This window comes from Pithys albifrons, chromosome Z (genome assembly GCF_047495875.1).
Source record: "Pithys albifrons albifrons isolate INPA30051 chromosome Z, PitAlb_v1, whole genome shotgun sequence".
NCBI lineage: Eukaryota > Metazoa > Chordata > Aves > Passeriformes > Thamnophilidae > Pithys > Pithys albifrons.
In genome coordinates, this window is record NC_092497.1 from 64,360,891 (window position 1) to 64,378,787 (window position 17,897).

At 36.9% G+C, this 17,897-nt stretch overlaps 1 protein-coding gene across 1 annotated transcript in view; it reads left to right on the plus strand.

Moving 5' to 3' along the window:
• The window catches only part of SMARCA2 (SWI/SNF related BAF chromatin remodeling complex subunit ATPase 2), a 127,698-nt gene that overhangs the window by 59,594 nt on the left and 50,207 nt on the right, over positions 1-17,897 (plus strand). Inside the window, exons 17-26 of the mRNA XM_071581487.1 lie at positions 556-622; positions 1,140-1,250; positions 2,711-2,953; positions 3,244-3,357; positions 5,393-5,500; positions 7,952-8,038; positions 8,918-8,964; positions 10,340-10,506; positions 14,166-14,329; positions 15,085-15,312. Of these exons, the coding sequence (XP_071437588.1) occupies positions 556-622; positions 1,140-1,250; positions 2,711-2,953; positions 3,244-3,357; positions 5,393-5,500; positions 7,952-8,038; positions 8,918-8,964; positions 10,340-10,506; positions 14,166-14,329; positions 15,085-15,312 (1,336 nt within the window). The remainder of the gene's footprint in view (positions 1-555; positions 623-1,139; positions 1,251-2,710; positions 2,954-3,243; positions 3,358-5,392; positions 5,501-7,951; positions 8,039-8,917; positions 8,965-10,339; positions 10,507-14,165; positions 14,330-15,084; positions 15,313-17,897) is intronic.

The window sequence follows — 17,897 nt, forward strand, 5'->3', positions numbered from 1 at the left end:
ATCAGATTTCTCTTAAATACTCTGTAATGGTTTTTGTTATATTTCTAGAAGAGAGAGGCTGAAATTTCTTACTTGTATGCATCTTAAATGCTGCCTTTCTCTGCCCTTTCTAAATAGCTAGTAATGCTGCCATCACAAGTCCAATAAGAAGGGGAAAAAAAAAGCAGCTGAAAAAACTCAAGGTTGTTTTTTGCTGTTGTCTCATGGGTTTTTTTCAATATTAAGTAGTATAAAATTACTTAAAAATCTATTTTCTTGTACAGTTACTCTTCTTTTCCTTACTGTTTTCCAAAATATAAAGGTGCATGTAAAATTACTGTTTTCAAAGAGGCCTCTGAGTATAATCTCAAAGACTGTTTCACACTTCTGCTTACTTTCCTCTGAGATGCTTGTATTTTATTAGAGCATATAAGGTGCATTTTTTAAAATGTGCTGTGATTTGTGCTTTTGGATTGCATAAAATGTTTTGAAAAGCTGGAAACCACTTGAAAAAGTATGTAAAGTTTGACCTGCAAATGATGAAATGTTACTTTTTCTTTGTAATCTCTGCAATAGGACTTTATCCAATTGGACGTATGAGTTTGACAAATGGGCTCCTTCTGTGGTGAAGATATCATACAAGGTTTGATTTACCTCTGTCTCTGCATGCATTTAAGCTGTTTGCTCATAAGATTCTGTCACGTACACAGGGTACTAAGTGTAAGAGTTACTCATGCTAAGAAGACTGTAATAAGCTGTGAAGCAGTGGATGATGATGACTGTACACAGTAAAAAGTCCAGAATAAAATTGTTTTCACATTGCAAGGCTTATGGTGAGATTAATACAAATGGTAACTACTTCACATTTTATACATAACTGAATACTTTCTTACTTGCCCGCTGTAGTAGTGATATGCCCAAACAATTTGTAAGGAAGCTAGACCACTGGCTACACATTTTGCATGGCCCCCATAAAGAGCTTTGCAGTCTAGCAACTCTTTAGGGAAAGCACTCTGAAGAAGTCTGGAATGTATCAGTGCATTATTTACAGAAATGTGGGATTACAAGTTCATGGCATTACTCATACTGCTAGTTCATAAAAACAATGTATTTTCTTTATTAGAATAAAGATTAATTACTAACTTCTCTCTCTCTTTTAGGGTACACCTGCCATGCGCCGCTCACTTGTTCCTCAGCTTCGGAGTGGAAAATTTAATGTTCTTTTAACTACTTATGAGTACATAATAAAGGACAAGCATATCCTTGCTAAGGTAATAGTGACTATCATCTCTTTATAGCAAGACTAAGACACCTTCAGATGGTGCATACCACAAAACATATTTTTGGTTTACAGGGCAGTGTTCTATCCTTCAGTAAAAGGTTAAACCTTTTATGTATTTTTCTGTTCCTCAGTTTATGATTGAAATTCTCAGTCACAGATCTTCCCTGTGTAAACACAAGGATTTTCCTGAATATGGCTGGGTGACTAATTGCTTTGTCAGTGCTGTACCTATCTGTCCTTGGAAGAATTTGATTTTTCTCACCTCTACATAATATAATTTAGTCCTGATCTGCAGCAATTTACTTTAGATTTTTTCCACTGTTTCTGACCTGAAGCTTGCTCGTACGAGAGTCTTTCCAGCTATATGCTCACTTTTCCCCACATGACTAAATAGTTACCTGTATCATGACTTTGCTATCACTCACTGACTGTCCATAGGTATGCCTCAAGTGTAGTGATTTAATCTGAAGACTGCTGTTCTGTGAGGCTGTTTCATGTGCACACAAAGGAGACTAAGGGTTTTTTTTACTATGCAGAGAAAGCATATGGTACTCCTGTCCCTTTTTTGTTGACTTTGACTTTCATTTCTGTCTATTACATACTGCATATTTAGATTACTTATTTGTCCTCTCTCTAATACGAAGGTAGTTTATTTTCTTACCATAATTCAGATTGCTTGAAAACAGCTTGAGACTGCAGTGTTTCTTTTCCTCTAGTTTTTCCCACCCTTGCTGAAAGATGTGAAGGTCAGCCACTCAACCTGTTCTGAGAAACAGAATTAGGTAGCACTACAAAAGTACAAACTGAGGCTTTCCTAATCTTATGGTCAGTGTGACACTTGGGTTGGCTGCCCATGTTGCAGTACAGGTGGTAAGGGAGAGCTTGAGCAACATCTTTCAATAACTGCTGTGACTGCATTTGAACTTTCATGTTAAGAAATAGAGACTTCAGTTGAAAATGTAGTAACTGAGATGATTGTAATTGTGCTGCTTTGTTCTCAAGTGAAAATGTAGGATTAGATAAAAAAAGGAAAGTTCAGGGTTGCTGTTGTGAGCATACTTTGTTCAAAAATGCTTTTGACTCCTTTCGAGAGTCTTGTTTGCAGCAGATTTACTTTGAGTTTATGTGGTCTCTTTCTTCCACTGTGAACCATATTCTGGTCTTGAAGAAACAGTCATTTTAATATCTTTCCAGAAATTGAAATATTCTGCTATTTGCTGCTGCCTTTCCAGTCAGAATTGAACACCAGATTGAACATACCTAGTGTTTGGCTCTATTTTTGCTGCTTGTAAGGACACTGGTATTTGTATAGAGCTTGATTGGGCTTTCCTCACACTTAAGAGTGATTAATGTTTCAAACTTGAAATATTTTTGTTCTGTACCTGTTGGGAGGAATTTGACAAAGTCTGACATGCTGTAACTTTACTAAATTTTCTTCTTTTTTTTCAGATTCGCTGGAAATACATGATAGTAGATGAGGGCCATCGAATGAAAAACCATCACTGCAAGCTGACTCAGGTCTTGAATACTCACTACGTGGCCCCTAGGCGAATATTGCTGACTGGGACTCCGTTACAGAACAAATTGCCTGAACTTTGGGCTCTTCTGAATTTCCTTCTCCCAACCATTTTCAAGAGCTGTAGCACCTTTGAACAGTGGTTCAACGCTCCATTTGCCATGACTGGAGAAAGGGTACTGTGGCAAATTTTTTTAAAAGTTCAGAAACAATCCACTTTGATAAAACAGAAAGAAGCTTTAGGATTAATGTTTGAAATCTCTCACTGGTATTTAGCGAGTTAAGATAACTAAAGGTCACCTGTTTTATAATACCAGAAAATTTTAATGTCGGTGTATATTCGGGTTCAGAGTCAGTTTGGTTGTAACATGCAAATAATTATTGCATATACTTAACCTTTTATGTGAGAGAAGACATTACCTAATATACTGAGTTACTTTGTAGTGACTTTTCTAAACTTCTGTAGGTGGACTTAAATGAAGAAGAAACTATTCTGATCATCCGTCGTCTCCATAAAGTACTTCGGCCCTTCTTGCTGAGAAGATTGAAGAAAGAGGTTGAATCTCAGCTGCCAGAAAAGGTTTGCAATCAGAGGACTTTTGGAAGGGGTTTAATATTCCTTTGTAAGCAGTAAATAATGTTCCCTCTTCAGATTTATTTTTCAGAGGAGGATTTTTGTAGCACTTGTTATCGCTGAGGTTTGTTTGTTAGTGACTCTGCAAAGAAAACTGCCCACTGAGGAAGCCTGAATACCTAAGTGTCTGAATTCTCAGGATTCCTCACCAGTCTTACAGCTTTAATTCTCTTTGCTGTCGTCATTGTATGATATGCAACCTCTTTCCATAGAGTCCAGTTTCAGTTTGTAAGTGAGTCAGCAACACACTGAGGATAAGACTCTGTCTTGTCCCATCCTCTTTGCACTGGTTACCCCTTTGTTCTCTTAGCTCGTTCACTGAAATTCTTAAAGGACTACTGGACTTTATGAAGCAGGCAGAATTTGGTCCTGCATTATCATTCCAGAAGTTGTGTGAATTGTCTTGTTGAAGTTGCACAATTTTTTTTAACTAGCAGCTTTTTAATTCAGAACATAAAGTTATCTTCTGATTTCAAGGTTATTGTTTTTATTTCTGTTCAATTCATCTTGTCCTACCATGTCCTTCTCTACAATTCTACATCATTCTTCCCAAAATAACAACAGTAACTAAATGAAAAATTAAATTTGAAAGTGTGCTAAAGAAAATCCAGTGCTAAGGTCAACTGAATTAAAACCATACCAAAATGAAATATATAAGCTATGTTATGTGCTGAATAACACTGACTAAATGAATGAAGAACTCTGTACAGATGCTTATGGGCAATACACAAAGCAAAGGCATTTTAAACTTTTTTTTCCTCTTTATAATGTTGGGAATGCTCTTACTGTTGTGACTTTCTGTTCCTCAGAAGCATTTATTTGAGAATGAAACATGCTTGTGTTTGAACATAATACTGAAGTCAAGCCCCTGTAAATGATAAATCCATGAATAGGCACTGAGAAGGAGGAATTTTCAAGTTGCATACACACTGGTACTCAAGAGTGCCACATTTCTTTTTGTTTTCATTGTCTTGAAAAAAGCAGTTCATCCCACCATGAGGACTGAACTTGCAGACTGAAGCCTGTTAGTGAGATTCATTTGATCTTACAAATCTTGGTAAAGAATCCATTGAAGAAAGTCACTTCTCTTTAAGAAGTTCATACTCTTGTCTTTCTGAGAAGAAAACAACCTGATAATTTTCTTTCCATTCATTTATTAAATATTAGGAAGCTTATGCTTTGTCTTTTAATCACAACTTGAAAAATTTCTAGCCATTGGTGGCTTTATTATGTGACTTTCTTTCTTTGACATAAATTACTAAAAGCATAGTGACTGTAATCTGAAAATTGAGCAATATAGAAAGAAATTAGTTAAGGTGGGTTATGAAGTCTTCATATTATTGTGTTTAAATCCAGTGGGCAGTTAAAAACTATTTCAATAAATATAGTTTTACAAACCTGAAGAGCAAGTCAGTCTGAATATAGAGGTCATACAGTACTTAATTAATTCCTTCTGTTTTATTGGATTTGATAAAATGGCATATTTGTATTACAACCTAGGTAAGCATTATGCTACTTAGACACTGAGGGATGCATATTTGCTAGATACACACTGATGGTGTATTTATGATGCTTAACAAGACACAACAAAGTCCACACAAAATACTTTCTTAATTGCATGTTAAACATAAACCGAAATTAATTTTAAATTATTTTTTAAATTTATAAAAGTAGAGAATGGGAAAGAGTATGTTTGGTAGTCCTTCAGTTACATTCTTAGGATCCAGCTGTTTCACAGTAGTTGTGACTCACAAATAGTCATTGTAGGTGTTCGTTGCTGTACTTGCAGTTGGATTGCTGGTTACAGAAGTTCTAGGTGATGTTGGGGTACAGATAAAACATTAGTAGTTTGTTTTGTGTTTTAGACTTACAAAAACCTGCAGTTAGAGCCTATGGATGTTATTATGTTAGTGTGTTTATGGTTGCTTTTGCCTTTTTTTTTGCCTTTTTTTTTCTTTTTTTTCATTTTTTTCTACACTAGGTGGAATATGTGATCAAATGTGATATGTCAGCTCTTCAGAAGATCCTGTACCGCCACATGCAGGCCAAGGGAATCCTCCTCACAGATGGTTCGGAAAAAGACAAGAAGGTACAAAAGAAAGACTAAAATATGTAGGAAATAATGTAATATGATTAAATATGTTAGCAGTATGATTTCTATTTTATAAAATCAATACGTAGGCTCTTACTGCAGAGATGTCTCATGGGAAAAGAAATCTCTATCAGGCATGCTTTTCAGTTACAAGACTGCAGCTTATACTTTCTATTCACAAGGAGAAGATATTACTTGTGTTCACTGTAGTTGCTGTGCCTTTCTGCAAACAGGGAATGTTTAAGAAAAAACGTTTCCTTTTGTCAAGTTTAATTCAATAATGTACCTGAATAATTGTGATTGTGGCAGCGATGGCTGCAGAAGGTTATTCAGCATGTCTTTCAGAGAAATTACTTAAGTCTTGTTTGAGCCAGCTAGGGCTGTACCCTTACATTCATATTTACAGGATCTGTTGATAACAAAGATATTTGGAGAGAATGGTAAGATTCAGTGTCATATAGTCAGATTTACATCATATGTTGGTAAATGTTGATAGTGCCACCATGGGTCTTGATCTAGTCAATGCAGGGTAAAGAAGTTGCCATTCATGAACTTCCCACATTATAAAAAATGTGAAATATTGTAGTAAATGTGAAATACCTTGAACGGGCACTGCAGAACATCTGGTGTGTAACAGTTCAGGTTTGCACCCTCCTGTGTGTATATTGCTGATGTAATGCAATTATCAGGTACAGTCTTTCCATAGTCCTTTTTCAGGTTTCACTGGTAAGTGGATGACTTTTTCTACTTAGCATCTGACTATACCCTCCTAGTTTTGTCTAGTCAAATTGTTTTCTTTGCTGATGCTTAGTTAAACTCCTTATGAAGCTGGTTCTTTTCATTGAACATTGACACTCATTCTCATAGTTTGAATACCTTTCAGACATTAATTTATGTTCCTTAGTTTTATTTTTAATATAATTCTGCAGTTTGATGTCTTTAATTTTGTCCTAGAAATTTTATTTTGTATAGTGCACTCATAGTTCCTTCCTTTCTGGTTTCTTTATTTCAACTACTTAGAAGATTTTGTCCTACCTGCTTCTCCACTCAACTTTGTGCTCAATGAGTTCAAAATGCCTTTGTTGTCTTCTGAACACTTCCGTCTCCTTCCTCTCTCCCCAAGGGTTTAAAATTTTTCTTCCTCTTGCCACCCTCTCTTAAATTTTTCATTTTTCAAGTGTGTCATCAAACTCCATTATCCCTGCTACCTGTTGTCAGTAGAGGGAGATGGTTGTTAGGTACACTTGGCTTCAATGACCAAACAGCCACTGCATTAGGTAAAAATCCTGTCTTTCTGCAGCTCTGGCCTGGATCCAGATGAGATTAGAGAGGATTCATTAAGATGGAAAGCTCTGGGAAATTTGGACTTCATTTTGGAGCATATTTGAGAGGATTTTGAAAAGAACAAAACCAAGGTTTAAATGTGTGGAGTAACCCCATCCAAAGGATAATCTCTGCTGTAGAGAAAAGTTGTGATTTCAGTGTTCTTTCCAGGAAAGGCTAGAATATTAATAATATATGTTATGATCAAGTGCTGTAATTCCCTGGAATTTTACAATTGAAATTGCTAAATTGTTTCAGCTGAGATTTTTAACATTAATCTGAATTACTCATATAGTAATCTTGGAATATTGCTGTCACTATAATTACATTTTTATAAAATTGCAAGAAGGCAAAATGGAATTTGAAAACATCAAGTTTTTGGCAACGTTAGTATGATACAGTGTTCTCAAACTTTTATTCACGTTGCAATTAGTTTTAAGCATACACTTTGGTCTAGCACAACTGGCTACTGTCTAATGTGTGTCATCGTTCTACAAAAAGATTAACTATAGTGAAAGTTTTGAGAATATACTTCATTAAACAAGAAGGTGAGAATATACTTGAATAAGTAATAGGATGACTCATGAAGTTTCGCTTTTTAGCACCAGTGGCCCGGTGTTTTACATGACCTGGAATGAGAAAGCCATTATGTTGAGTTAACAGACTGGAGAAGATACTGTGGAGTTGAAAAGCATCCAGTTAAGAGTTGTTTCCTATTAGAGGGTTCAGACCAGTTTGTGTGGTCTCTGAGTAAACAGTAAAAATAAACCAGACAGTAGGTGCTCTGCTTCCCACCATGAATACTGCAGAAAGAAACATAATCCACTTTATGGATTACATCCAGGTCTTCCTTTTTCATTGCAGAGCATCCTTACAGCAGGTGGATTTATACGTTAAAGACAGCTGCACAGTATCTTCTAGGCTTCTGTTGTCTTGGTTTTGTTTTGGTTTTTTTTAAACCATTTTGGGGGAGGTGAGGGTGTTTTTTTGTTTTGGGGGAGTTTTGCTTGTTTGGGGTTTTTTTATTAGTGATGCAGCATTTGGGTTTGGGATAAAAATACCTTCAAAGGTTTTATTCATAAGCTAATAAATTAATAATTCATTTTGCATTGTTTGTACCTGTAGGGAAAAGGTGGGGCGAAAACTCTTATGAACACTATCATGCAATTGAGAAAGATATGCAATCACCCATATATGTTTCAGCACATTGAGGTAAGACTGACAGGTTTGATTTGGAAAGGTGCTTTATTCAGATGGCTAACATAACAGAAAACTACTGTCAAAGCTTATGTGTGTGATGGGGAACATCTCTGTCCACATAATTTATAGCAGAAAGGACCCATTTGAAATAAAACAGTCATTACAGTCAACAACTGCTGGCTTTTTATTGGTATTCCAAAGCCTAGTTTTAAAGCATTTACTCTTATGGAACACTGTCTTAAGAAAGTGAAGGGTTTTTTTGTTAATTTAAGGTATTCCAAAGCAACTTGTTCTCCACATAGACCAAATTTGTAATGTATAGACACTAGTTGAAAATGTCACGTGTAGAATCTTCATAAGACTGGTCATCTTTTACAATGTCAACTAAAGTTGTCCTGTTCCATCCACCTTGTTTTTTCAGAAAAAGTGCATCATCTATATAGCATTTCTCAATAGGGCCTAAAGTACATACAGGCCCTATTAATAAATATCTGGAGTTTAGCTACATTTATGAATGAAGTTCCTACTGTGATGTTTTCACCCTTTGTTCTCTTGTAGTTTTTGCTCTTTTTTTTCTTGTATGCTGGTTAATTAAATTGAGTAATTTGCAAATGGATCTTCTAGTAATTAGTATAAATTAATTAGGGTTCTACTGTATTTGCAATCTGATAAAATGTGTGCTGCAGAAGTTACTTCTACAAATGATGAATTGCAAATAGTAGTATGGGAAAACATGAAGCAGAGGACTGGTGCTACAAGGTAGTTTCCAAGAATGCAGTCATGATTGAACTCAAACCCCAACACTCATATATTTAATTTAATTTCTATAAGAATGCATAATTTTTGACTCCTGTGTAGTTTGTAATATGTTTACTGCTTTGAACTCTGCAGGAATCCTTTGCTGAACATTTAGGCTACTCGAATGGTGTCATCAACGGGTAACTCTTTCACTTTTTCCTCCTGTTTATAGTGTTGTGTTGAATCCAACAATCACCTTGTTTTTCTGGAAAATATGTGATAGCAAACGCAAGCAAACTTACAGAAAGGCAGATGAGGCACAGGGCACGTACATAAAGCAAAACATAATAGTACTAGAAGTCTTACAGTATCCTTTCATGAACTTCCATCTCCTTCGGGATGGCAGACAGAAAAGGCTGTAAACTGATGTCTTCCTTCCCCCATGTTTTGAAATAGCTTACCTACTAGCTGAAATTAATTGGAATGACTCTTCAGAGGTATCAGTTGGGATTTTCTTCTCCTTGTTACTTTGGCCTTCTGCTTTTCCCTCTTTACAATCTTTACTCCAAATTTGATTGGAGCATAATCTAAAGTGAAATACATTTACTTTTTTTTACTTGAGATTTTGTGCAACTGTTGAGTTAATGGATGGTTTCTAAACAAAAGGTTTGTACTATCCACCTGACTTGCTTCCTGTTCAGGTGTTAATGACATTTCTTTTTTTTTCCTTAACTAGTGTATAAGACTGTTTGTTTCCTTAGCTTGTATAGCAGAATACTTGTCTCCTAAACAATTTAATCTTTTGCTGATTACATATGTATGTATGTCAGAAAGCTCTGTATCTTCTCGACTTTGTACCATTGCTAATGATACATTGTATTTTGACAGTACAGACTCAAGGTTAGAAAAAAATTGCATTAAATTTATCACTGTGATGTTGATTTAGACATCCTGTTTACTTTTATTCATTTTCTCAGTTATGGATTGATTCAGTGCTAGGAGTCCTTAGCATATGAGTAGCTAATCAAAACAAGTAAACACTGTTCAGGACTATTAAGCTTACATAGCTAAAGAGTATATTGTCTGTCAGACTTCTTCTACTTTCTTTGTATATTAGTTCAGTTTGCAACATTACACTTCTGTGTGCGTAATAGTTAAGTGGAAATGGGGTTTCCAACATGTGCCTGATGAATACAACTTGAAACTGCAGTTGCAATTAAAAGTTGATTTCAATGCCAGTGAACAACAAAACTAGGAGGTGAATGTACTAACTGATAAAATGCTTATCTAGGTGAGAAATAATGTCTGTTTTGATAAATAATGAAAAATAATGAAGTTTCGTAAAGGAAGGCATTCTGTGTGGTTGAAAGTGCACAGTTCTTGTAATGGAAGAAAAATCAGGAAATCACATGTGTGGGGTTTTTTTTTATTTTAACATGAGGATTTTTTTTGAAAATTCTATTAAGGTCTTGTTTACATTAAGTAAATCTCTTTGTTATACTCTGATATGATACTGACTACAAACTTCTAAATATGGGCTTGTTTGGGCATTAACTGTGTTACTTCTCTCAACAGAGCTGAACTTTATCGGGCATCAGGGAAGTTTGAGCTCCTCGATCGTATTCTGCCAAAGTTACGAGCTACTAACCATCGTGTGCTTCTTTTCTGTCAAATGACATCACTAATGACCATCATGGAAGACTACTTTGCTTTCCGAAATTTCCTTTACCTGCGTCTGGATGGTAAGCTAAATGGAAAAAATGGATAAATAGCAAGATAGGAGGTAGCATCTTCATTTGCTTGGGGATGGCCACCCTGGCTTGTCTTTATGGTGTCTTCCTAGCACACCAGTGCTGTGATGTGAATATACCAAAGTGTAAACAGGTTCAGAAAATTACTTTATAAATCTGCAAGGGTATTTATCATGCAAATATGGCAGTAGACCTTTACGCTGCAATTTACTGGAATTTTCCTTATTCTTCCAGACAAGGTACTCAGCAAGATACACATCTTTCTCTGTTGATAGAGTTATTTTCCCTGGCTCTGCCAGTGTTTTCTTTTGTCTGTTTAATCTGCAGACAATTTGATTGAGGGATTGTTTTGATGAACACTCAAGTGTGTTCATGGAATGCAGATTATGTAGAAAGTTGATACTTAGGGGCTTATCTCTTTTTCACAAAGGGTTTAAAATCCAGGGTCCCAATCAGTCATCACTATCTAAGTTGCCTGAAGATACTCTCATGATAAGAGATGGTAATGCCAATGTTATGTCTGCTTTCCAGTGGAATTAATTGATTTCTAGCTGTTTACAGTTCCAACTCCTATTCTCCACAGGCTGAATTTCAGGGATGGGTAAAGCAGTACCTGTAGCTTTTTATCTGAGTTTCACAGGAAAATCAGAAGCTTCAATTCCTTCATATGTAGATAGTTTACTACCTTTGAAGCAAAAGATGATTTCAAAACATTGTGGAGTATTGTTCAATATCCTTGTTCAGTTCCATATCTTTATTGACTGTTCAGTATGTTTATTGATTATGTGAATAAGGGGATCAAGTATACCCTCAGTAAATTCATGGATGACACCAAGTTGGGTGGGAATGTTGGTCTGCTGGAGGATAGGAAGGCTACTCAGAGGGATTTAGACAAGCTGGGGCAATGGGACAAGGCCAGTGGTATCAGATTCAACAAGACTAAGTGCCAGGTCCTGCACTTGGATCACAACAACCCCAGATGGCACCAGGGGTTCGGGGCAGAGTGGCTGGAAAGCTGCCTGATGGAAAGGGACCTGGGGGTGCTGGTTAACAGTTGACTGAACATGAGCCAGCAGTGTGCCCAGGAGGCCAGGAAGGCCAGTGGCATCCTGGCCTGTAACAAAGTGTGTCCTGCAGAACCAGGGCAGTGATTGTCCCTCTCCCCTCAGCACTGGTAAGGCCACACCTTGAGTACTGTGTCCAGTTCTGGTGCCCGCAGTTGAGGAGGGACATCAAGGTGCTGGAGCATGTCCAGAAAAGGGCAGTGGAGCTGGTGAAGGGTCTAGAGAGTCATATGAAAAGTGACAGAGGGAGTTGAGGTTGTTTAGCCTGGAGAACAGAAGGCTCAGATGGTAGCCTTATTACTCTCTACAGTGACCTGAAAGGAGGTTGTAGCAAGATGGAGGGTTGGCCTGTTATCCCAGGCAGCTAGGGACAGGATGGGAGGATGTAGTTTTAAGCTGCGCAAGGGAAACTTTAGGTTGGACATTAGGAGGAATTTCTTCACAGGAGGGATGATTTAACTTTGGAATGGATGGAACAGACTGCCCAGGGAGGTGGAGTCAACTGGAGTTGTGTAAGAAAAGGCTGGACGTGGTACTTAGTGCCATGGTCTAGTTGACATGGTGGTGGTGTTTGGTTAAAGGTTGGACTTGATGATCTCAGAGGTCTTTTCCAACGTGATTGCTTCTGCAATGCTGTGAAACAAAAACTAAAAATAGGGTATTCCACCTGAATCTTAAACCTGTTTGAAAGAAGTTTCCATTTTGGTCTTTTTTCATGTTGGTGATCTCTGCCTCATACTGACCTTCCTCATACTGACCTTCTTAAACAGTGATTCTTTTTACCTGTTTTTTTATCTCACATTGTGGTATTATATAGGGCAGCAGCATTTATCAGAATACTTTTTTAAGCGAAAAGCAATTACTTAACATAAATATAAAGAACAGTTATGTGAGACTTCAAGATCCTTTTGACTATTTTTACATAATTTTAAATTGGCTCCTTGCCTCATGCTTTTACTCAGAAAAATGATGCTGAGAAGTATTCTCATCCTTTACAAGAGTTAATCAACATGAACTTGAAATGCTGTTATCCTCAAATAAAAAAAAATGCAATTATGAAAAGGAGACACAAATGAGCTGTTTCACTGTGCCACAGAATGTCTTTGTCAAAACTGTCCTAAGAACTTACTAGCATGCTAACAAAGCCCTTTTGACTTTGGCCTGCAGGTGTTTTAATGCATCCCTTCAAGAAAGATGAATTATATTACATTTTACATGTTTTAAATTACCTTACATCATGTATTTTTAAAAGAATTCTTTTTCATGTCAGAATGTTTATGGCAAGATGTGGTATAGTAAATACACCTCCTTAGCTTTTCAGGTTTTTCAGGTAGTTCATTAAGTTATATGAACCCTTTTTCGTCTTTTCTAGTTTTGTAATGACATACACCTTCCACACTGGAACACGATCTGTATGTAGATTTTATCCAGCTGTCTTCTCACAGAGTGTTTTCTACCTAGTTGGTGTGGGTACCTTACCCAGTTAAGAGACACAGTGGATCTGCAGTGGGCCAGCAGTTTGGCTGTGGTGGCTCTAGCTGGGATAGAGTTAACTTTCCTCCTGGCAGTCCATGTAGTGCTGTGTTTTGCATTTCTGGTTCAGCAGAGTTGATAACTCTCCAGTGTTTTGTCTGTTGCTGAGCAGTGCTTGCACAGTGTCAAGGCTTTCCCTCCAAAGTACCCCTCCACTCCAAGGCTGGTCTGCTGAGAGTGACCTGGGACCCAGATAAGACTGCTGACCCAAACTGACAAAATGGATGTCAACAGCAGTAAAAACTGAAGGAAAGAAAGTGTATGCAGGGATAGTCCTTGCTACAGCATTTGCCTTCCCAGTTAGTCGTTATGGTGCTGAGACCCTGCTTTCCAGGAAGTGGATGAGCATCTGGCTGCTGATGAGAAGTAGTAAATAAATTCCTCTTCTTGCCTTGCTGGTTTATGCATATTTCACTTTTATTAAGTTGCCTTTATCTCAACAGAGGAGCTTTTCTGTCTTATTTTCTCCACATGTACTGTTGAGGTGGGGGAGTAGGAGAATGTATCAGAGAGCCAGCTGGGGTCAGCTCACCATGATAATAGGAAAAGCTTCAACTTCTGTACATACATCACCCTCAAGATAGGACATTTTAAGACTTTTCCATCCTTTGGTATTAATTATGACTCTGAAGGCAAACAGTGACATTTTGATAAATCTCTATGTAAGTAGCTTTTAAAAATATTTAGTGCTATTACAGCCAGAAGGCATTAATCAAAACTAGAGCTCTCTTCTGTTTGTGTATAGTAACTTCAGTTGAAATTTATATGAGTTGTAAAATGGCATAACAATGTTAGCCAACATTTTGAGATCTACTTTTGAAATGTCAAATACTTTTAAGGAGATATGTGAAGTCCATCTCTTAGGTGTGATAGGCAGTTGACAAAAACATTGGTGGCCAGTGTTTATTCTGTGTGAAGGAAAATGTGGCAGGGGTGTCAAAGAGCAGTGTGCTAAAATTATCCTTCCACATGTACTTTTAGCAGCTGACATTGTATTTATATTATTTCAGTTCACATCCTTGTTATAGAATATTCTTATTTTTTTCTTTTCAGGCACAACAAAATCAGAGGATCGAGCTGCTCTGTTGAAGAAGTTCAATGAACCTGGATCACAGTACTTTATCTTCTTGCTGAGTACAAGGGCTGGAGGGCTAGGCTTAAATCTCCAGGCTGCTGACACTGTTATTATCTTTGATAGTGACTGGAATCCTCATCAGGTTATTTTTATTTTCTTATCTTCATGAAATATGCAAAGAATTCATGATGGGTTTTTGGGTTGCTTCTTTAAATAGGGGATATAACCTGGGATGAAAGGAAAAAAATCCAAGTAAGTCATAAAATGCTGCTCTGAGGGGAACTGGTGAAGCCAACTGCCACAAGGAAATGTTTTGGTTTGAATCAGTGAACTAATTCTGTGTCTTTGTATATATTTTATCTGAGTCTGAGGGTACTCTCAGAGCTAAGAGTGTTATAAACCTTTTTCCTTTGTGTAACTGTAATCATTCTTTAATCCTTAGGACATACTAACTAACTTTGCGTTTTGAGTCTTTGATAGGTAGTTTGCAGTACTTCAGTAAGGGCTGTGCTGAATGCTGCCTATCTCGTGTAATTGGTGACCATGTGAGTGCAGTAGTCTTGGCCTGAGAGACTGGACTTAGACAGTTGGTGTGGTGGTTAGTACTGAGGATGAATGACCAAGAAAAAAGGGTATCAAACCACTCTGGTTTATTTTAAAAAGCCAAAAGACATAACTGAAGTATGGCCTTGCCACCTTTCTTTTTTCCTTTTGTTTATAAGAACATAAGTGAGATATCTCTGGAAGTGCACAGCTATGTGTGTGTTTGCAGCTATTTTGCATACCTATGCAAATCACCTGATAGTCAGTGGCCAGATGTAAAAGTAAGCAAAGAGAGACTAAATAAGAGTTTTACTCACTCACTCTTTCTCACTCTCTGTGTTCTTTGCCTAATAGGACTTGCAGGCCCAAGACAGAGCTCACCGAATTGGTCAGCAGAATGAAGTTCGAGTCTTGCGACTCTGCACTGTGAACAGTGTGGAAGAGAAGATACTTGCTGCTGCAAAGTATAAGCTGAATGTAGATCAAAAAGTTATTCAGGCAGGAATGTTTGATCAGAAATCTTCAAGCCATGAGAGGAGAGCCTTCCTACAGGCTATACTGGAGCATGAAGAGGAAAATGAGGTAAGGTATTTAGAGGTATTTAGAAGTAATTAGGAAGACGATTTTTCAGAAAGTACAGTGTTCTTTTTTTCGTAATTTCCTTTGAAATTAGAAATGTCATCATATTCTTACCATTCAGTCAAAGAAATACCTTAATTTTTTTTTATGTTGACAGTAATAAGTTGTACTGTAATGGTTATGATTAAAACTTAGTGTAGAATTAGGCATTGTAACTCATTCCACCTTTTATAATTTTGCCAAGTAATTGCATTAAAAAATATTTTTTCCAAAACAGTTTATAAATCAGTTCCTAAATCCCATTTTTATGTTAAAGTAGGTAATTTGATTTTCAGACATGCTAAGCAGCTAGCACTACATAGGTTCAGTCATGAAAGACCATGCTTATTATGCTTCCTTTGGGACCTGGGAGGGAGTTAAGATCTGCTCTGATGTGCTTTGGGATTAGGGCAATCCAGCAAAGTAACTGTTTCTTTCTGGTGCTGTGTCCAGCCTGGACTTCCCATCACCACTTCCCTTCAAGAAACAATTAGCTGTTTAAAAAGAGCTGTCAAATCTTTTCTTGTAGTAATGGGAAGTGAGGTTACAGAACTACTGACTCTGTGTCCCTGTATTATTCTATGGAACTGTGAGTGTGGAATGGTGGGCCTATTCTTTTGCCTGTCACTGCAGACTCTTCCCTTAATTTGAACAAAATACAGCATTTGGTCGCAAGCTGTATTGGGAGAGAGTACCTGAATGTATCAATTATACTGGTCACGCACACAAAAAATCTGTTCTATGGTGACTTTTGCTCAACTTGAAAATACTTTGTGCTAGTTAAAGACAGAGAGACTTTGAGACTGATTTTGCCTCTGTGTATGCCTTGTATGTCTGAATGTGGCACATACTGAAAGAAAGAAGAGGCTATAGCTTTGTTTCTTGTATCCTTTATTACATGGTGTAAAGTTTTGAAGACTGAGGAGTTTACTTCTTTAATCTTTAATCCTCTTGTCTAAACTGTGTCTCGGGCATTTAGAAAATGTAGTATATCATTTGAATGGAATTTTGTATTTAAATACTTTTCACAGAAATTAGAGAAGAGTTATGAATGGTTTTATCAGTTATTGTCTTTTATTCATGGTGTCAATGCCGAAGCAGAATTATACGTATGTACCATTCTTGTTTAAGTAGAACTGTAGTTCTAAAGCAGCTAATGCTATCTATATGAGTAGATAGATTAACTTGAAATCATCAGAAATTTTCAGTAAGCCTGTGGATTTTTCTTTTAATTGATGCAAATTTGTTATGTTTCCAAAACCCTAGAAAATATTTCTCTAAATGTTTCAGAAATCAGGGCTGTAGCTCAGGATCTACTCGACATGCCTTATTTCATAGATGAATTCAGAACAGTCTGCCTCTTGTGTGTTGTTTAGATGCACTTGGTCTGCCATTCTGATGCAAGCAGATTTAAGCAAGGTTTGTGTGTCATAGTCCAGCATCAGTCTTCAAAGAAAGCATTGAAGTCTGGCTCCTAACAGCAAGACTGAAGTTTTCAAGCAATACTTCTTTGTGAAAAAAAGACTATGCAAAACTTGCCCAAACACCGAAGCTTTTGAGGGACTAAGAGGGATTGAATTTGCACCATCCTGCACATTGCTGCTTCACTGCAGCAGCACTGAAAGCAAAAGTTCGAGTATCATGGGAGATTGACAAGAAAAAAGTAAATCTTTACAGTTAAAAGTTAAAATATCAACGGTAATATCCACCATATTAGAACAACTTTGACTTGCAAATAAGTACTAGCACGTCTAGTAAAGAGATGGTTTACTGATCACCTAGTTAAATATTCTCATGCTAAGCATGCTTTATAGTTGTCATTCTTTTATGTAGAGCACTATGTTCTATGTGTACCTCCTTAGTAGTTTTTGTGACTTTAGCATCAAAACTCACCTTACTTTTCTTTCTCCTTTCCTCTTCTTTTTGCTCTGATTTTTCTTTCATCAGTACTAGATAAAGCAAAGAGATAATTGCTGTGTATTTAGAAAGATTTGTTAGAATAACCGTAGTGTATCACAAATGGTTAAAGTAACTTGTTCATGGAGTATTTTTTGCTAGCACTGGTGTTTATTTACAGTTTTTCTTCCAAGCCAAACTAGTTGGCAACAGAATTATTCAGACTAACTGCAGATAGTGCAGACACAGCTTCCACTGTGCGATCACTGATTTTTTTCAGGTCAACAGTTACTCTGAAATGATAGGAAGTGTGTCAGACTTTCATGATGGTCACATTCATGAAAGAATCTTTTTTATCTCTGCATGTAACCCTGTGATTTTCTTTTCTTGAATGTTGAAGGAGCAGTGACTATAAGTAAAAACAACTAGCCTTCTGTCACTTTGTTCATGTGAAATTATATGTTCATTAAGGTGTAAAGGTGTTCCTGGAGAATTGTACCAGTAAGAACTGGGGTTTTTTTTCTGAGGTTTAGAAGTCCTGCCTCTGAAGGCAGGATAAGATGTGTGGATGTATCAAGGCCTTTTCTCTTTATTTCGAGTTAAAAAAAAGCTACACCAAAAAAGCTTGGGGTGTTATATGTTACAGAATATAT